The sequence below is a fragment of the Juglans microcarpa x Juglans regia genome, chromosome 3S (genome assembly GCF_004785595.1).
Source record: "Juglans microcarpa x Juglans regia isolate MS1-56 chromosome 3S, Jm3101_v1.0, whole genome shotgun sequence".
Lineage (NCBI taxonomy): Eukaryota > Viridiplantae > Streptophyta > Magnoliopsida > Fagales > Juglandaceae > Juglans > Juglans microcarpa x Juglans regia.
In genome coordinates this window covers 27429894-27450741 of record NC_054599.1, presented here as the reverse complement: position 1 = coordinate 27450741, position 20848 = coordinate 27429894, and the positions used below count along the sequence as shown (strand labels likewise).

The 20848-nt window shown below is 38.7% G+C and overlaps 2 protein-coding genes across 3 annotated transcripts; both read left to right on the top strand.

Moving 5' to 3' along the window:
- Positions 1–314: 314 nt before the first annotated feature.
- On the top strand, positions 315–15238 carry LOC121258461 (shaggy-related protein kinase kappa). Of its 2 annotated transcripts, XM_041159966.1 has the most exons (13): positions 315–574; positions 1824–2063; positions 7978–8070; positions 8170–8229; positions 8324–8596; positions 9651–9725; positions 10956–11012; positions 11095–11235; positions 11332–11382; positions 12237–12332; positions 13483–13566; positions 13650–13752; positions 14833–15238. In XM_041159966.1, exons 2-13 carry the CDS (start codon positions 1917–1919, stop codon positions 14919–14921), a joined length of 1269 nt encoding a protein of 422 aa, XP_041015900.1. In that variant the 5' UTR covers positions 315–574; positions 1824–1916; the 3' UTR covers positions 14922–15238. The 2 variants fall into 2 exon arrangements, with proteins under 2 accessions (XP_041015900.1, XP_041015901.1); XM_041159967.1 differs by lacking the exon at positions 315–574 and having other exon boundaries at positions 2015–2063; positions 8189–8229.
- On the top strand, positions 5942–20697 carry LOC121258460 (phosphoribosylamine--glycine ligase). Its single transcript, XM_041159965.1, is given in 5 exon segments — positions 5942–6101; positions 18327–18703; positions 18989–19519; positions 20028–20118; positions 20121–20697. Coding segments are annotated over 5 exon segments (1467 nt in total). The 5' UTR covers positions 5942–5956; the 3' UTR covers positions 20444–20697.
- The last annotated feature ends 151 nt before the right edge of the window (positions 20698–20848 follow it).

The window sequence follows — 20848 nt, the reverse complement described above, 5'->3', positions numbered from 1 at the left end:
AATTGAACGAATATCTAATTTCACGAACGAGCTTTTTTTTTTTTAGTCGAGTTTGATTCGAGTTTAACCGAATGAATATCGAGCTAGCTATCGAACAAACTAAATCATTTACAATCCTAAATATCCTTAACCTAAAATTTTGATTAATAATTCAAAATTTGTTGGCATTAAGATTTTTTGGAGCAAAGTTAATCATTCTCATTAGCAAAGTTAATCATTCATCATTAACAGTTCCACGATAAAGGAAAACGGCATTTAATGAAATTACTTGAATATCCTTTCTGAAATCGTCTTTATTGTAACTCACTCGCGTATTTCTTTTGGAACTGAAGGAAGCGTTTGTCAGAGAAACCGTAAAAGAAAAGCCATTGAAAACAGCAATGCCCAATTTCGCAGTACTATTCTTGTTACTTCTCTTCCCGTACTGACACTCTTTTGGAGTGTGTGAGGAAAAACAAAAACAAAAATTACAAGAAAAATTTATTCAGAATTTGACATCGACAAATCTTCCAAGTTCAAAAAAAAAAAAATGCCCGAGCTCCGATTCCAATTCTTCGCTCCGAGACGCTTGCAGGTCAGTATGCAATGGAACTAATTTAATTCCTTGTACAGCCATCTTCCTGGTTTTTTATATAATTTCGTGTCGAATCAGGGAAAATTTTTACGGATATTTGTAAAATAGGACCTGACTTTTGAGTGTTTGATGCTTTTTCTTGGGAAATCTCATTGTTGATTTGGTTGGCACGATTTTTAGGTCTAGATCTGGTCGATTTTCTTGCGATTACGATTTGTTTTTTTAAATCTTAATCTGGCTTCTAAAATCTTCTTGTTAGACTATGCCATAAATCTCACTGCAAGTCCGATAGGAACTGACAAAGCTTTTGTGTTTGGTAATGTGGTGATGCAAATTGTAAGAACCAAGTGTGATTATTCTTCCAATCTTATCTAAACAACTCAATTGTTTGTCTGTCTTTGTTTATCTGTTATCCACGTGCTTCATGCTTGGAGCTGCGCTTGCTGTAGGGTATGTAATTTAGTATGTAATTGAGCTGTCGCAGCGTTTTGTAACCATTGCCTTTTTATTCTTTAATCGGATGTGTTGGTTATGAGCTCTGAAATTGTAACATGGAAAAGTTATAGCATGTTCATAATAAGGATTCGTACAATTGCTGCGTTTTTTTTTTTTTGTTTTTTTGTTTTTTCTTCTCTGTGCTAGCTTTCTGCCATTATGCATTTCTTACTTGGTTTCATCCTCCTTTTCCATCTTCGGGGCTTAGCTGCATCATTATTGACGCATAACCTTCGCCGTTACATGTATAAGGAGGAAAGGAGAATAATTTTTTTATGTTTTCCTCTTTAATAGTATTTTACGGTGATCATATATACTTTGATGCTTTAATAGTATTTTATGGTGATCACATATACTTTGATGCACAAGAAAGAAAAATTCTGATAATGATACCATATTTTCACAGTCCTATGCCTCTTCCATGATAACACACTGATATGGTTGTATGATAGGTGATTGCTAATGTGTTCACATGATTATGTGATTGTTGGATCCTTGTTAGATGGTTGTAAATGTTAATTCTTTTTTATGGTTTAACCTTCTGTTGACAATAATGAGTTGCTTTGCATTTTTCATTTCTGAAAGCATATTTTGTCTGGATTTTAAATTAGATGAAGTAATTTGGGACAGGATCGATTCACATATTTAGAGCTGTCAATAATGAACATAATTACATGTATCTACCATGTTTTTATGCTTAACATCTGTTTCACATCTGTTTGTGGCTTTAAAATCTTGCAATTAATTCTTGTAGGAAGAAAGGTGCTTGGATGGTATGGGAGGCAGAACACCAGAGCATTACGAGGGTAGCACATACTAGCATCTTTACTATTTACCAGGCACATTTATGGCGTCTGCCAGCCTAGGAAATGGTGGAGTCGGAAGTTCCAGGTCTGTTAATGGCTTCAATGGTTCATCTAGTTCAGTTGACTGGCTGGGGAGAGAGATGCTCGAGATGAGACTGAGGGACAATGTTGACCATGATGAGGACAGAGTAAGCTTCTATAAAGAGTCATTTATGTTTTGGTATTTAAAGTTACTTGTCAATTCTTGCAAGTATCCAATAGTTTGCTTTTATTCCTTTTAAAAATCTGCTGCAATTAGCAACATGCTGGCAAAGTGGTAATGAAAAAGTTTGATGTTTGCAATGCCACTTCACTCCATTGGAGAATTTATTGGTTCTTTTCTGCAAGCTATAAAAACATTTTGAGATTAATTTATTAGTTGCTGTCAAGTCTGTCTATTAGCATTTGCTCTCTCTATTTTCTCTCCGTACACATAACATTTTCAATGGTGGCTGGGGGCATTTAACAGGGAGGTTACTATTTGACTGGAATTGTAAAATGGGATTCCAAAACCAGATAGTTATAGAATCAAAAGCTTTTGAGTTCACGATGGATGGAAAATATTTACTCATCACTAAGAGGAGCTGGAGAGTTGTGAAGGAAATAAGGCTGGGGAGGTCCACAACATTCTGGTTTGCCAAAGCCTTAGAGGACTGTTTGATGGGAGGAGGAAAAGAGTTCTATATGGCTCATTGTGAGGGAGATAGAGGGTTCATTGCGCAGAGATGTTCTAACTCACGCGGTGGTTACATGGCTCTAGTGGAGTATGGAGGTGGTGGTAGAAGAAATTTCATCTTCATTCTAAAGAAAAGGGACGACAAGGGATGGAGGAAGATGGTGGATGCATTGAGGGAGGTTGGTAGAGAGGGTTGCTTTGTGGGTTGCAACAGAGGAGGGGTAGTTCAGGTGCCGTTGGTGGAGATGGTGGCAGTGAACCAATCCAACAGGCGGTCGTACAGAGAGGTCCTCCAACAGAAGGAGGGAAGGTCTGACATGCCTATTAGTCTGAGAGGAGGCAATGTGCAGAGGCAATATGGTGGTGGTAGCTGCATTGTCGGCTAGAGGATGGTGTGTACTTTGCTCGGCTAGAAATGAAGAAGCAGATGGATTTTCTGTAGGAGAGGATGGAATGTGTTTTAATGTGAATTGAGGAGAATTAGAAGGTGGGCTTGGGCTGTGTAGATGGTGAATTGGCTGAAGAAAAAAGAGTAGGCGGCATGGGCTCATATGGGCTAGCTAATAGGGCCAAGGAAACCTTTACACTCAGTAAAGCTTCAGTATGTAGAGGAAAGGCCAAGATGGACTTGGGCTGACATAACGGGCCTCAACCCATGGGCCAAAACACAGACATAACAGGGGTTGGCCCTGGTCATGTTTGGAGAAGACGGGGCCCTAGTGAGGCAGGCCCATCAACAGCGAGATCCAGACCACGCCATCGGAGGTGGTTTCAATGGTCGTGATTGGTACTCCGGCGACACCTGAGTTGGTTTCCAGCAACGTGAGGTGGTACCAACAGAGAGACAGTTGTGCACATTGGTGCCCTCTAGACTTAACGATGACTTGACGGATGGCTTTACAGCCATGGGGTGGCACAGACTTGAGTGTTGAAGCATTCTGGGATGCTTTCCATCACCACGGCGGTGAACGCGGCGACGGTGGTGGAGCAGATCCTATAGTCGCGCGTAGAGGAAGAGGATACAGTAATGCCATCGAAAATTTTTTTCCCCGAGTCCTGCACAGAAAATCCCGATCCTTAACATGGAACCAACACCTTCCCAGATGGAGGTTTCATCTACTGTGTTCGAGCTTAATGAGGTGTTATCAGAAGGTGGGGACGAGAGAAGTTTGGATTTCATGGAGGATAGTGTCATGGGGCTACAACAGAGGCTTACAGAGGTTAGTGGATATGTTTTTGGTTCCTGAAACACAGGAGATTACTCATCCCTTTGATAATGTGGAGATCAACGTGGGTACTGTGGTTGAATGGGAACGATATAACCTGTTTGAGGGGGAGGGAGATGGTAGGGACAGGGAACCATTCCCACTGAACTTGTCTGATACCAAATGAGTTTGAGATCTCTGATTGGGTGCTCAAAAAGGTAGAGGACATTCAACACGTGGTGGGAATGGAGTGTGTGGGTTACGAAGAGCAGTTTATGGCCCTTCTCATAGCCATTGAGGTGGGTCATTTTTGTCCAAGAAAACTGGATCCAAGAAACAGAGGGAGCTTAAGAGACTTAATTGGTCTTTGAATGAGGGTAGCTAAAGCCGAGATAGGTCCAAAAGGAAGGGTACTGTGGTTTCTTTTATGAAGCCAAAAATTGTATCGTGGAACGTGCGTGGGCTGAATGAGGGTAATAAGCACCTTCGCATAAAAAACTTGCTTCGGGAATGGAAGGCGGACATTGTTTGTCTACAAGAAACTAAGTTGAAATGGGTGACCAGAAAACTAGTGAGAAGTATGTGGAGCTGCCCGTATCCAGATTGGGTTTATCTGGCTTCGAATGGGGCATCTGGTGGTATTTTTGTGATGTGGGATAAAAGGTTGGTGGAGAAAATGGAGGAGTTTGTAGGGGGGAATACACAGTGGCTTGTTCCTTTAAGATGGTGGAGGATAATTTCTTGTGGGCGTTTGCAGGTATATATGGACCGAATGTTGACAACATCAAAAGGCATTTGTGGGAAGAACTTGCTGGAATATATAGCTGGTGGGACTTCCCTTGGTGCATGGGTGGTGATTTTAACGTAATAAGGTTCCCTAGTGAGAGATCTGGAGACAGTCGTATACGCCTAGCCATGACAGATTTTTCAGAGTGCATTTTTTATTTGAACCTGGTGGATCTCCCATTAATAGGTGGTCCCTTTACCTGGTCTAATAGTTAGACGTGGTCTCGGCTGGACAGATTCCTAATATTGCCGGATTGAGAAAGTCATTATCCAAAGGTATGTCAGAAGAGACTGCCGCATCTCTGCTCGAACCATTTTCCCCTTTTGCTAGATGGAGGTGGTATTCAAAGAGGTCATTGCTATTTTAAGTTCAAAAACATGTGGCTTAAAAGCGAAGGCTTCGTGGACAAGGTAAGGCTTTGGTGGTCATCTTACCAGTTTCATGGTACCCCCTCTCATATTCTTGCAGGCAAAGTAAAAGCTTTAAAGAATGATTTAAAGCTTTGGAATTCTCAAATATTTGGTGACATAGGGGATCAAAAGAAAGCCATGATGGGAGAATTACAGAATCTTGAGAGGAATACTGAAGATAGAGTCCTCACCTCAGAGGAAGTCTCACGTAAGATAGAGCTGGCCTCAGAGTTGGAAAGCATATTATCTCTAGAGAAGATCTCTTGGCGACAGAAGTAAAGAGCACTTTGGTTGAAAGAAGGGGATCGAAACACAAAATTCTTCCATAGAGTGGCTAATTCTCACAGGAGAAATAATACCATTGAGATACTGAAAATTAATGGTAGAGAATGCACGGAGGCTCCTGTAATCCGGGAGCATGTGGTGAGTTTCTTTGAACATTTATTTATAGAAGGTGAGGGTTGGAGGCCAAAATTAGATGGACTTGGTTTTGATTCTATTGAGCCACAGTCAGCGTCTTGGTTGGAGAGATCTTTCGAGGAAGATGAGGTATATGATGTGGTCAGAAAAATGGTGAAAGATAAAGTACCAGGTCGAGATAGATTTTCGATGGGCTTTTTCCATACATGTTGGGAGGTAGTGAAAAGGGATATTATGAATGTGTTCTAGGAGTTATTCTTGGCTGGGAAGTTCAAGAAAAGTCTTAATGTTACTTTTATTGCTTTGATCCCGAAGAAGACAGGAGCATCGGAAGTGAAGGACTTTACACCCATTAGCATCATAAACGGGATTTACAAAATCATTTCCAAGATGCAAGCAAGGGGTGGTCATAGGTAAGATAATCTCAAAGCCACAAAATGCTTTTGTAAGGGGTCGACAAATCCTGGATTCAATCCTAATAGCCAATGAATGTCTGGATAGTAGATTAAAGTCTGGTATTGCAGGGATTATTTGTAAGCTAGACATGGACCAAGCGTATGATCATGTAAACTGGGACTTTCTCCTTTATTTATTAAAGAGATGTGGCTTTGGGGAGAAATGGTGTTTGTGGATCAGATGGTGTACTTCAACGGCAAGATTCTCAATTCTGATCAATAGCAACCCAGAGGGTTTCTTTAACAGCTCTCGAGGCCTAAGACAGGGAGATCCCATGTCCCCTCTTCTTTTTGTTGTCATCATGGAAGCACTGAGTAGGATGCTATCAGCTGTGGTTAGCAACAGTTTTATGGTTGGATTTTTAGTGGGTGATCCGAACAGGAGCCTTATCTCGGTTTCACACTTATATTTGCAAATGACACTCTTATTTACTGCGATGCAGAGCAAGACCAACTTAGAGCACTGAAGGCACTTCTTTGCTTCAAAGCAGCGTTAGGTTTGAGAGTGAACTTTGATAAATCAGAATTAGTGCCAGTTGGGAACGTCAGTACTACTCAGCAATTGGCTAGCACACTCGGGAGTAAGGTCGCTTCTTTTCCTATGACATATTTGGGATTACCGTTGGGGGTTGCATCACGGACTTTTTCTATTTGGGACACAGTTATGAAAAAATAGAACTAAGATTGGCAGGATGGAAGAGATTATATTTGTCGAAAGGAGGCTGGATGACTCTTATCAAAAGTACCCTCTCTAACTTACCAACTTACTTTCTGCCTATATTTTCAATTCCAGTTTGCGTGGCGGCACGGATCGAAAAACTCTATCGTGATTTCTTATGGAGTGGGATGGGGGATGATTTCAAGTTTCACCTAGTTAGCTGGGACAAGGTATGCAGGTCAATTCCGTCAGGTGGGTTGGGGATAAAGAACTTGAACATTTAATCGGGCACTTCTTGGGAAATGGCTTTGGAGATACAATATGGAACCGGAAACTTTCTGGAAATTAGTGGTAGATTGCAAACATGGCAGCCTATGGGGGGGTTGGTGTACTAGAGAGGGGAATGGATCCTATGGTGTGGGGGTTTGGAAGCAAATAAGAAGAGGGTGGGGGGGGGGGGGTCTTTACTTGCCATACAAAATTGATGGTGGGGAAGGGTACTTGTATAAAATTTTGGAGGGACATTTGGTGTGGAGAGGAGGCTCTAAAGGACTCTTTCCCATCCATTTTCCAAGTGGCATGTGATCAAGAAGCTTCAGTGCCGGACCTCATGGTTCGTTAAGGGGACCAAGTCTAATGGAATGTCACTTTTAGTAGAGCAGCCCAAGATTGGGAAATAGACAGTTTTGAGGCTTTTTTCAGCTTAGTGTATTCTATGAAGCTGAATGGATTGGGGAAGATAAGTTATGGTGGTCACCTGCAGGTAAGGGTACTTCTCGGTTCACTCCTTTTATAAGTCCCTTACACTTCTACCAAATACTCATTTCCCATGGAGAAGTTTGTGGAGGAATAAGGCGCCTCCCAAAGCACTCTTCTTCTCTTGGACAACGGCCCTGAGTAAGATTTTGACTATCGATAATCTGCGAAAGTGCCGGGTAATTATCTCAGATTGGTGTTGTATGTGCAAGAAAATTGGCGAGACAATGGATCATCTCTTGCTACATTGTGAGACAGTGAGAGCCGTGTGGAGCGAAGTGTTCAGTTGAATAGGGTTAAACTGGGTGATGCCTGCCACAGTGGTTGAGTTATTAGCCAGTTGGGTGATGCCGGGTGGTGCTCCACAAATCAAAGCTTTGTGGAAGATGGTCCCTACCTGCATTATGTGGTGCATATGGTGAGAGTGTAATGAGCAAGACAATGAGCAGACATTAGAGGAGCTTCGAGCTTTATTTTTTCGCACTTTATTTCTTTGGGCTATAGCTGTAGATTTTAATGGCCTAAATGTACATGATTTTCTTTCTTCTATAGCAACCTAGATAGGTCTTATCTCTTGTATATCTTCTTGTGTACTTGGGCTAGGCCTATCCTTATTAATACTACCGTTTACCTATAAAAAAAAAAATTATTAGTTGCTGTGCCTGCTGCTATTATTTACTGTTTAATCTGCTGCAGGATAGTGAACCAGATATAATTGATGGTGTAGGTGCTGAAACGGGACATGTAATACGAACCACCATTGGTGGTCGAAATGGTCAATCTCGGCAGGTTGGAATAAATCTAATCATTGATTTTGAAAACTTAATGCAGTGATGTGATCAATTGAGAGTATCTTACATTTTCCACATGCTGTACTTGCATTGACAGACAGTCAGTTATATTGCAGAACATGTGGTTGGAACTGGTTCTTTCGGTGTTGTTTTCCAAGTAAGTTATGCTGTAGTATACTGTTGTTAATCTGCATTTTTCTCATTTTGATGGTATTCCACATTGTTGAAATAATTATGTCGTCTTTGAGCAGGCAAAATGTAGAGAAACTGGAGAGATTGTTGCTATAAAGAAGGTTCTCCAAGACAAGCGCTATAAAAATAGGGAGTTACAGATAATGCAGATGTTGGATCATCCAAATATTGTTGCCCTTAAGCATTGTTTCTTTTCAACTACAGACAAAGAAGAGCTTTACTTGAATCTTGTACTTGAATTTGTCCCTGAAACAGTTAACCGTATTGCAAGAAACTATAGCAGAATCAACCAACGAATGCCCTTAATATACGTTAAACTTTATACCTACCAGGTACATGAGATTTTTTTCTATTCCACTGTTCTTATTGTTTTGGTAAATTTTTTCTATTGCTATCTCTAAATTTTTTGATCTTGTTTCCAACAACCAAAGCTTTAATTGCATGGATTTTGCCTTCGTTACGAATTAACCCTGCTGCAATTTTATGATATGAAGTAGAACAGTTATTTTGTTGAAGCATAACCTTTTATGGTATGAAGTGACATCTTTTACGGTGCTTATGAAAACAGGGATGTCTAACATAGCAAAACCACAAGTAAGGGTTCTTGAATGTAAAAGCTAATCTTTTCAAATGATGCCATAATCTTTTGTTGAAAACTGGCGGTTATGGATTTTTTTTCTTTTTTTTTTTTTTTGGGGGGGGGGGGGGTGACATTTTCTTATAACTAAAGCATTTGTTGTACTCTATGGCTATAGTTTCTAAAACTAGGTGTAAGTGGTGTATATATCCTAGATGAAAATGGCAAACATGTAACGACCAACTGAAAGTTCAAGCCACATTCGGGTTTATACTCCAAAAGGACTAATCAAAGTTACAGTTGGAGTCCTCTTGAATCATAATAAGGAAGTAATTTCTTCCTCTCAAGCAATGTGAGATCTCATTTATCACCTTCTGTATTCAATTTGGGATATATTACTAATCATAGTCAGTTTAAGGTTATTAGAGATTTTGTTTTTTGCAACGACCAACCTTACCGCCATGTTGTGTTGTCTGTACACAAGTCTCCTCCCCCCTCTCTCCGTTCTGTGTGTAGTCTAATGTTTCTAGAGTTTCAAAGGAATCTTGTAATTGCTTGTCCTCTTGCTTTATGTCATGGGAGAGATTTTTTTAAGAGACATTAGATTTGTTTGTTGAAAATACAAATGTCATGTAGCCAATAAGCATTAGTTCAAATGGCATTTCTTCCCTCTTAAGAATTGGGTTTATTGGGTATTTTGAGCCCCCGGGGGGACAGGGAGTTCACGGTTTTATTGGCTTCTCATTATCACTAAATGTTTTGTTTACCTATAAAAAAAACCTAATATTATTTAACTGATCTGGGTGCAGATCTGCAGGGCGCTTGCCTATATACACAATTGTATTGGTATATGTCACCGTGACATCAAGCCTCAAAACTTACTAGTAAGATTCTTCTTTCCGAGAAATTCAGTGTTTGTATCTTGAGACTCATTTTGGATGTGACTGCATTGAGTTGCATGAATGCTAGCTTTTTTATTAAAAAAAAAACTCATGTGTGAATGCACAATAGCTGTTATACTAATTCCATGGGTTTCTGACTAAGGCTGCTTAATCCCACCGTTCGTTGAGTACTAGCATTTTCAAGTCCTCTTGCGATGTATTGTTTTGGTGTAATCTTTAGCATATCTGGAGACATTATTGACAATCCTATATAAATGCCGAGAAGTGCTGTAGGGATAATATGGACATGTCACGATCACATGCTACCTTAATGATTATAGCCTAAGGAGGTTATATGGCTTCTTTGTTGGGATACGTTTATATGCACATTAGTACCTGTATGTATATAAGCATGCAAACAGTGCTTCTTTATATGTGTCTCATGAATATAATGTCCATAATTTTCTAAGCTCATATGCATTCATTGATCTTGTCCTCTTCCTCGGAATCTTTTACATGGAATTGCTGGCACGGTGATCCTGCTTTCCTGTTATGCTAAAATAGGTTCAAATTGAGTCAATTGACCATTAATCGTCTGTGTGCCACATATATCGATGTGCAATCTCCCCTTGACCCCCACACACCTTCCCAAAACCATCAACACCTTTTCGCTTGATGAAAATTATGCCTCTGTTCAGCGTTGTTGGTTGCTTTTCATTTCAGAAGTGGCTATTTCACTAGTAATCAAGCCCCCCCCGGAAACATCCCTCAGAAGTCACAGATGATCGTTTGAGGAATTTCCTTCAGAACCTATGTTATAGTTATAAAGTTGTGTTCTCTCAGAATATTTGATAATCTCAGGCTTGAGCTTTGATTTCTCACACTATAGTCGAAATGCTACTGACAAGTACAGGCTCTAAATGCGCTTTTGAAATGGTTGAAGCAAGAGCCGCTCATGTTGCTGTAGGCAAGGAGGGTACTGGCAGATATTAGAGTTTTCTTTTTCTATGGACTTGGTTGACTCTAGACCTTCTTTTGGTCAACTTGGCTTTTGAAGAATATGATTGTTTCCTATATTACCAACTATGAGTTCAGTTATATACTTAGCTGCATTTCATGATTCTTTGTGTATGTATCGAATGAGATGTCTCTTGGTGACGTTGAAATATTCATTTCAGGATAAATCTTTTCCTTTTGATGTTCACACTTGAATGCTAATTGTTTGCTGTCCAGGTCAATCCCCATACGCATCAACTGAAACTTTGTGATTTTGGGAGTGCAAAAGTGTTGGTAAATTTTTCTTGTCACCCTTGCCAATGGTGGTTGCTTCTTGTTTATTTGCTTGAGTTTAGTCCCATTTGCATTTTATCAGGTGAAAGGAGAACCCAATGTTTCTTACATCTGTTCAAGATATTATCGCGCTCCAGAGCTCATATTTGGTGCCACTGAGTACACAACTGCTATAGATATATGGTCTACAGGCTGTGTGATGGCTGAATTACTTCTCGGACAGGTGGGTTGATACTTGAATCTGTATGTATACAAGGCCCTGTTTACCATTGGCTTGAATAATCTGCCATTAATGTTTTTAATCCAACTATTCTTTCAGCCGTTGTTTCCTGGTGAAAGTGGAGTTGACCAACTGGTTGAGATCATTAAGGTGAACTTATTCTATTATTTTCCACCTGTGTACATGAATGTTCTTTTTTACTACGATTATTTTAGAAGAAGACTTTGGCCACTCTTCAGCATCTACATGAATGTTTAGGGATGCAGATGTTGACTACTATTCAATATAAAGTTTCCAAACTTTTCAAAAAAAAAAAAAAAAGAAAAAGGCGCAAGGAAAAAAGAAGTACGAGGTGGAGGAGGAACGGCTTTGAGTTTTGAATATTTCTTTTGACTTTATATTTTGGTTGAATTTGGTTATCCTGGGGTTGACTCTGTAAGTCTTTTTTTTTTTTTTTTTTATAAGTAATAAGAGATTTTATTAACGCAAGTAAATAGACATAGCCCAAATACACAGGAAGTATACAAGCAAAAACACCTAAATACAAGCTAGGGACTAGGAAAGTAGACTTACAGAAAGTCTAATTTTTTTTTTTATCTCTAGATACTTTTTGTTTTAACAAAACTTGTGGATGACTGTTGTGCACTGATGTAAAATCTTGCAATCTTGCAATTTTAGCAGAATAGTTTTCACGTTTTGTTTTTTGGCAAACGGAAACAGGAAATGAGTACAAGTGCTTTCACCATTGCAAGTCTATAGAATAGACTCTTTTGTTGTTAAAAAAAAGGTTCCAAATCACTTGTTTTCCTATGATCCATCACATATTATTTATCTTTTTAAAGTAATTTTGCTGCTGTCAAGTATTACTAATAAAATTACTTATCAAAAAAAAAAAAAAAAGTATTACTAATAAATTTTTTTTTTTTTTTGCTGCTGTCAAGTATATCAAGAACCCCTAAGAAAGTCTTAATAATCATTTCGTGGATTTAAAATTTTTGTATAAGGTTTTGGGAACTCCAACCAGGGAGGAGATAAAGTGCATGAATCCAAATTATACAGAATTTAAGTTCCCCCAGATAAAGCCTCATCCCTGGCATAAGGTATGTCCGTTTTCTTGCCCTTTTCCCTACTCATACTATGCCCTCAATGTCATCAGTTGTCTTCATCTGTTGGTGCTTTTATTGTGGACGAAGTTTCACAATAGTTGGAGTATGTTTTATTGATTAAAGTCTCAAGACCAGACATTATATACTGGACTGGACATTGTCTGGCAAGTTCAGGATGTTTTGTATGACTGAGATCCTACATATGTAAAAAGTGACTAGGAAACCTTTACAGGTGGTACAATTGTGCAGGGCTCTGGCTCAGGAACCAGAGGTCTCAATATCAATTATTCTGAATTGCCATTGTGCGTGGTTTGTGGGTAATTAAGTGTGGTATAATTGGTAAAACAGAAAGAACAAGTGTATAGAAGACGGGCTGCACCTGTTGAGAAGTCTATGAGGTAGGATAATGGGGCTTGCTCATTGGCATGGGGATACACTCCCTATGCTAAAAAAAGAAAAAAAGAAAAAGATGTTCAGGATGGCCACCCGGTGGTGGCTAGAAATGGCCAGTGGAGGCCAGGTTGGCCTCGACGCATGTGGAGGTGTCCAGGCACCATCGCACAAGGGTCAGCCAGTTCTAGCCACCCTTGTGGTACCCATCCTCAACTTTGTTTATAATATTATTTTCTATTTTTCTACTAAAAAACTGTTTTTTTTATTATAATTGTTATTTTTTTAATTTCTTTTGAAGTGTTTTATTTTTTATTTTTAAATTAAGTTTTGCACATGGCAGCTTGTGATGGGTCATGTGTTTTCAATTAATGATGATGAATGGAAAAATTGACAGAGGGTCTAATTTCTAAATAACTTATACCACATGATGCTGATCCTAAGTGAGCCATGGCACGGAGTGTATGACCAAATTTACCTTTTGGGTCACAGCATTTAACTATAGTTTTAGATAGTGTTTGACTGTTTTCTCTTTTCCCCTTATTTTCTTTTTTCTTTATCTAAATATGTTCTTTTGTCATGCAAAATTTGGTAAAACCTTCAAATAGTCCCATTGTTTATATCCCTGTACCCTGTATGGGCATTGCTTGTTACAATTTTGTTTCTATTGCTTCACTTATTATGTGAATCTAGTAAGCAATCAGCATTTATGGACACCAAAGAAATCTGGACTGACATCATTCGCCTCCAACAGGTCTTCCAAAAACGTTTACCCCCAGAAGCGGTGGACCTTGTTTGTAGATTTTTTCAGTACTCTCCCAATTTGCGATGCACTGCTGTAAGTAAATTTCTATTTTCTTCTTTCCCCTTGGTCAGAAAGTATTGTTCAGTGCTCATGCTTTTTCTGTTGTGGTACTACAGTTGGAAGCTTGCATTCACCCTTTCTTCGATGAGCTGAGGGACCCGAACACACGTCTTCCTAATGGCCGTCCTCTTCCTCCTCTATTTAATTTTAAATCCCAGGGTAAATACCAAATAAATAAGCACATCATGCCATCATAGTGCGACTGTGTTTTCTGTGAAGAAAATTTAAATTCCTTCTCTGCGTAGTTAATGCTAAAATCACCCTTATGATGAATTGAGAATAATATTGAAGGAAAAAGTTGCTTGATTCTTCTTTAGTATTAAAAAAAAAAAAAAAAAAAACTCTTCTTTAGTATTATCAAAGCAAAAGCTTTAGTTGAGGCAATTCACCAACATACAAGCCTGAAAACAGCATTATCGTAATTTATGATTTAAAAAAATAATAAAAGGAAGTAGATTAAAAAATGGCTCACTTTAGGGAAAAAGAGATTGGGTGGTAGAAACATGCATACTGAATTAGCGGTTTGCTTTTTGATCTTGCATTTACTAATTCCTTTCCCCTTTGTGTGTTCATTAGGGTTTTAGTAGAAGTTTGGCTTATTATTGTTTTTTCTGTAATGCATCTCTCTACCTTGTATCTGGGGATAGAAAACCCGGTCATAAAACTGCATACTTGATGCAAGTGATAGCTCTGAACAGAGTAGGAAAATGGTATCAACGAGAGGCATAGATGCTCTTCTTCCATGACACATACATTATTACCATGTGAAGCATGCTTCTAAAATCATGTTTCAGAAGTGAACTTTTACAAGAATGCTTGCGTTTTTCTCGAGGAAAGGGATCTCTTTAAATTTTTTAAACCTATCAAATCAGATGTCATTTATGGATTATATATGTTATCAACAACTGAAATTTATTATGAAATAAATGGAGCTACATTACTTGAAAAGAAAAAAAAGCTGTATTTTTCTATTTTTCCTACTTTATGCCATGCAATGTTCTACCTAATTGAGAACAAAAAAAAAAAAAAAAAAAAAAAAACAAGTCAATAGATAAATTGTAGTGGGAAACAAAATACACTTCACATTTTTACCAAATTTTACAAAATAGGACTACAAGTCTAAAAGTTCTATGCTGTAGTACTCATCAATGCGTTCTTGAAACCTATTGTTAATATTTCGGTTTGATTCTGCCCTATCTTCTCATCCCTCTCAATGCTTTTCCTTTGTTCTTATTGCAGAGCTCTCAGGCATACCACCTGATATCATCAATAAACTAATTCCAGAACACTCTCGGAAGCAGAATTTGTTTATGGCTTTGCACACGTAGCTACTGTTATGTATCTTTCTCACTTCTGCTCGCCATTTTCACTTTATTTAGAGTCTTTTATTGGCATCTGCCAATTCCCTCGCCCTTCTTATGTATGTGCCCTGTGAGAAAGTTGCAAAGGAGTTCCTAGGACAATATAGGAAACCTGAGAGGCTTTGAGTTTGCTTGCTGATGGAGGTGCTTTTGAGTTTTAATTCCAAGACCGATATAATTTCATGTATATTTCTTGCAGAGGAATTTAGTGAGATGAAAGTGTCAGCATATGTATATGTATACCCTGTGCTACAATGTTATTCTTCTAGCCACTCTCTTCTCGAGCTGGTCGATTCCTTTGTTCGCCATTTAGATTATGCATGCTGATGACTGATGAAGATTTGTTTGTGAAACAAATGGTAGCAGTCCACGGCTAGTTTGTGAGCACATTTCCAAACAATGTTTCGCACAAAAATATTAAAAAAATTGAAATCAAATGGTAGTGTTATAAAATGTAGTTAAAATGGTGGGTGAATACCAAATTCTAGCTGGTATATGTCTCTTTCTTTTCTTTTTCTTGTTGGATGAGTTATCATCCTCATCTGCTTTTGTTTGTTTTTCATTTTCTTTCTACAAATCTTGTATTATAATAATCAATACAAATGCGTGATGTAAACCATGCCAAAATTCTCACAAAAAAATGTGATCAACTGTGTCTAAAAGTCGTTATTCTTTATAATCTTCGGTCATAAAAGGAAAGGCGGAAAAAAAAAAAAAAAAGATTATGTAGGTGATGTTGTGACTGAACCCGTATCAAATAATAGATTGGGGAATGAATTATCAATATAAAAAGGAAAGAAAAAGAAACGCCTTAATTGAACCAACCAGCCTTTACTTTGTTGCATTTGCCATTAATCATGATTCATGGCTCACCAGCATGACTGTCTATTATGTAGCTCGAGAGGGAAAAACAAATACAAAATGCCAAAGGATATTCTTGCACACACTTCAAGGCCATTTATTTTAGAATATAATAGGATTACTATTTTTGGTTTTTTTCCATTTTTTTTTCACATAGTTAATTAGATGTCATTTTTTTCTAGTGGTAATTAGAAGTCATTTACCTTGACAAAAACTCATTTATTTTTCAAAGTAGGAAATAATTAATTAAAATTAGAATCGATATAACCAAAATTTTAGTCATCATTCTAAAACAAAACAAAACAAAAAAGATTTTCACATTGATAATTTACAGGAAAAAAAATAATAATATTATTATTGTTTGTACTTTTCATATCTGTGTGAGATTCACGGTTCATCCTAAAAACACACCCTTAAATCATCATATTTTTGTAAATATTTTCTCTTTTTTGAGTAAGAGTATTGATAGGCATCAGCCACTGTAGCGGTTTTTTCCTCTCTGCGAAACGCACTGTCTTGGATTGTGTTTTCATATTTTCTTCCCAATTCGAATTCGAGCCCCCCACGTCTAATTCGAGCCCGCGTCGAGAGCCCGCTTCGAATCTCCTCCCAGCCCGCGTCGCTCCTCCCCGCCGCTTCGAATCTCCTCCCCACCGCCACCGGCGACGCCTTCTCTCTTTCAAGCGACACCGGCGACGCCGTCTCTCTCCCAGTATTTTGGTCATCGTCCCAGGTGCGTGTGTGCGTTTCAGCCCGCGTCGAATCTCCTCCCCGCCGCTTTGAATCTCCTCCCCACCGCCACCGGCGACGCCTTCTCTCTTTCAAGCGACACCGGCGACGCCGTCTCTCTCCCAGTATTTTGGTCATCGTCCCAGGTGCGTGTGTGCATTTCTCTCCCTGATTTTCTTTGCTTCATTTCTGTTTTGGGCTTTTGAGATTGATTTTGGGAAATACATGTCGCACGGTTGCTAACTCTCATTTTGGTTCCCTGCTTCAGAATCGACATCAACGATCCAAATCTACATCTTGCTAACTCTCAGTCCTTAAACCCTCAGTGCTCTTCTGAAATTCGAGAAGTCATTTCCGAAACGAAAAACCATTAAGGAACATGTCTTGCACCGCCATCACCACCACCTTCGATCTCGGACCAGCTCTTAATCCACGCAGCAGTACCAACAGTTTTAGACTTCCGATTCCGTTCGCAAGCTTCCGTTTCGCTAACTCCTCCTCGTCGTTCTCCGTGAGACCCTTCCGCTCTAACTCCGGCAATCACCTCTCTTTCTCTCCCCGGGACTCGCTTTTTTTCAATGGTTCACGGCCTTCTTCTTCGACTCTCTTCAACTGCTATGCTCTTAAATCTGACTCATTGGTTTCACTTGGTGCAAAATCCAATACTGCTTCTGGTATTAATCCTAATTTTTCTTTCCTTGTGTTTCAGTTTGGTTCGTTTGCATTCGCCAAATCAGTTTTTATCTTTTTTTATATATTTGATTTTTATTATCACGTTGCGTAAATTGAATACAAAATCTGTTTTGTCGGTATGTTTCTCGGTGTTATTAATTTTTTCTCTTTTAAATTCTTAATCTATCTGCTAAATTTAGTCCTAAATGTTCCCGTTATTTGACAGTTGTGAAATATGTTTTAAGTTATTACAATTCTTTTTGGATCGGTAAGTTATTACACTTTTTATTACTTTAATGAATATAACTTTGGCACACAATTACTACATAGTTTTGTTTGTGTTTTCTCCGAATACAATTACAGTGTTTTCTTGCTCGGCTTGAATAGTTGATTGGCTTCAGAAATCGTAAGCTATTACATGTGTTTTTTCAAAACTTTTTGTTGGAGTCCAAAGCCCATTTGTAGTTGAATTTTCTTTTAAAACAAGCTTTATAGTGGTTTTTTTTCCCTCTTGAGGCAATAGTACCACTTGTTCACGGTCATGTCGTTGTTGTTGTCACATTTAGTGACTTATTTTTACAACATATTTAAAAATGCAACAACAATATCCTAGCATTATTCTTGATCAAAGCAGTAGAGAATTTTTTTACAGGATAGTTTGAAAAATTGGAATAGTTAACCATAAGCAATGATATAGTCGGATGTGTTTTCTTAAGTGCTCATTGTTAAGGGAAATGCCATGTACATCAACTAAGTGACTATTAATTTATGCATTAAATTATTGGATATTATTGAAGATACAAAGCAATGGTTTAAAACATATAGTTTTTGGATTAGTATTCTTTAGATTCCTTTTTAAAACATATATTTTTTCCCAGAGCAAAAAGTATTCTTTAGATTCCTAGGATAATTCTGTGATGTTATTTTCAAAATCTTGTCATTATTTTGAACAAGTTTACTCTTCTGCATTTACCACCTCTAGAAGATCTGAAGATCATTATGCTTCCTTAATATGTCGTATCTTGTTAATTTGTATGTTGTTGTCGCAACCATACTTTGCTCTTTTTTGTGTGGTCATTCACTGGCACTCTATGTTTACAAATGCTGCAGAAGAAGAGAGGGTGGTGGTTTTGGTCATTGGTGGAGGAGGAAGAGAACATGCACTTTGCTATGCCTTGCAGAGATCTTCCTCTGTTGATGCAGTCTTCTGTGCGCCTGGTAATGCTGGTATTTCCAACTCGGGGAGTGCCACTTGTATTTCAGACCTTGACATCTTTGACAGCTCTGCTGTAATATCCTTCTGCCACAAATGGGGTGTCGGACTGGTTGTCGTGGGACCGGAGGCCCCTCTTGTTTCAGGCCTTGCAAATGATCTATCTAAGGCTGGAATCCCTACTTTTGGCCCTTCAGCAGAGGCTGCTGCTTTGGAAGGTTCGAAGAACTTCATGAAGAATTTGTGTGATAAGTATGGTATTCCTACTGCTAAGGTTGGTCTGCCCATTTTTCTTAGTTTTAGGCACTTCTTCATACCATATCTTCAATTGATATCGTTACAACTTCTCTGCATATAGTCTCACACTCCATTATGATGTTTTCTTATACTCTTGGTCTTATTTTTAAGTAGCATTCCTATCCGCCCTTTAAATTTTATGTGTACTTATTTTGGCTTTTTTTGGAAGCGAAGTTTGCAGCTTTACAATCTTTGCTTTCTCATTAGCATGTCACCATTTCCACACAATAATGCTCTGCTAATTCAGTAGTTAATTGTGCAGTACAAAACATTTACCGATCCATCTGCTGCAAAGCAATACATTCAAGAGCAAGGGTCCCCAATTGTTATCAAAGCAGATGGTTTGGCATCTGGAAAGGGAGTTATTGTTGCTACGACTTTGGAGGAAGCATATGAGGCTGTTGATTCAATGCTTGTTAAGGGTGTTTTTGGTTCTGCAGGTTGTCGTGTCATTGTTGAAGAATATTTGGAAGGAGAAGAAGTGTCTTTTTTTGCCTTGGTAGATGGAGAGAATGCGATTGCTCTAGAGTCTGCTCAGGACCATAAACGAGTTGGGGATGGTGATACAGGGCCCAATACAGGTGGGATGGGGGCATATTCCCCTGCACCCATATTAACAAGAGAACTTCAGTCATTGGTCATGGAATCCATAATTCTCCCTACTGTAAAAGGAATGGCTGCAGAGGGGTGCAAGTTCGTTGGGGTTTTGTATGCGGGGCTCATAATTGAGAAGAAGTCTGGCTTACCAAAGCTAATTGAGTACAATGTGCGTTTTGGAGATCCCGAGTGTCAGGTCAGTTGACAGACTCTGAATTAATTTTATAATGTGTTCTTTCAAATAATCAAAATACCAATGGCCCAGCTGACCTTCAAGAAGCACAATTATAAGTTATTTTCCTTTCAAAACTCGTTATCAAATATCTAACTTCGCAGCTTAGTTTGGTTTGGTGCTGTTATCATTTGGAAGTTGTTGAAGTTTGCTTTTCTTTTAAGTAGTCTTTGATAAAATGAATCTTCAATGAACTTTTATGATTTGCATTTTGAAAGAGCTGGTCGTGTCATGAGTTGATCTAAGACTACATATTAGGCTAGCATAAATAGGTGTACCATATCCCAATCCACTCTGTATTATTGGTCCTCTAATAATTATTATTTAATTTGTGTGAGTGTGTATATGCGTGTTACATGGTGTCTAAACTAGTATATTGATTTTTTCTTTTGGTATTTTATTTTTATTTTTTTTGGGGTGGGGTGGGGTGGGGTGGGTCTTATCTGACTTATCTGACGACAATGGTAAGCAGGTGTTGATGGTTCGGTTGGAGTCTGATCTGGCACAAGTTCTGCTTGCAGCTTGTAGAGGAGAGCTAAGCGGAGTATCCCTGAACTGGTCCCAGGGTCTGCCATGGTGGTAGTGATGGCAAGTAAGGGCTACCCTGGGGTCTATGAGAAGGGAACCGTGATTAGAAACCTTGAAGAAGCAGAGCATGTTAGTCCGTGTGTTAAGATATTCCACGCAGGAACAAGCCAAGACTCGGTGGGTAACTTCATTGCAGTTGGGGGACGTGTTCTTGGGGTCACCGCAAAAGGAAGAGATCTTGAAGAGGCACGGGATTTAGCTTACCAGGCTGTTGATGAAATTAATTGGTCAGGAGGATTCTGCAGGCGGGATATTGGTTGGAGGGCACTTCCCCGGAAACAATTTGCTACAAAAGGGTGAATCAAATGCTTTGTATTGTAACACAGCATGCATGGATGAATATTTAAAAAAAATTGCTCATAGTATAAATTAACAACATCTTCCAAAGAGAGGAGAGAAAAGGTGAGTTCTGTAGTGGGCCACGACCGTTTTAGCTTGTTACCGATCTTCCATGTCACGAGACCCCCATCTGCTTTGTATCATCCATGGATTGAGTGGCATTTAAGTTGAGGATTTCTCTTGTCCAAAATGGGAAGAGATGTGTAAGCCAAAAATAATAATAAAAAAAAAAAGGATGCAGCATGTTTTATTGTTGTGATTTTAGTCTTTTTAATTGTTGGACGTGTTTGGATTATTTGCAGCGTGGCCGTGATGGAATGATTGGTGAATGTTAGTTTTGAAAGAAAAGAAAGTCGTGAGAATTGG

Bases quoted from the DNA above. Each gene is read 5' to 3' on its own strand.
- LOC121258461 (XM_041159966.1), top strand. From the start codon at position 1,917: ATGGCGTCTGCCAGCCTAGGAAATGGTGGAGTCGGAAGTTCCAGGTCT. The intron at 8,230-8,323 runs GTAAGTTATGCT...GTCTTTGAGCAG, and splicing joins CTTTCGGTGTTGTTTTCCAA to GCAAAATGTAGAGAAACTGG. The intron at 11,236-11,331 runs GTGGGTTGATAC...CTATTCTTTCAG, and splicing joins CTGAATTACTTCTCGGACAG to CCGTTGTTTCCTGGTGAAAG.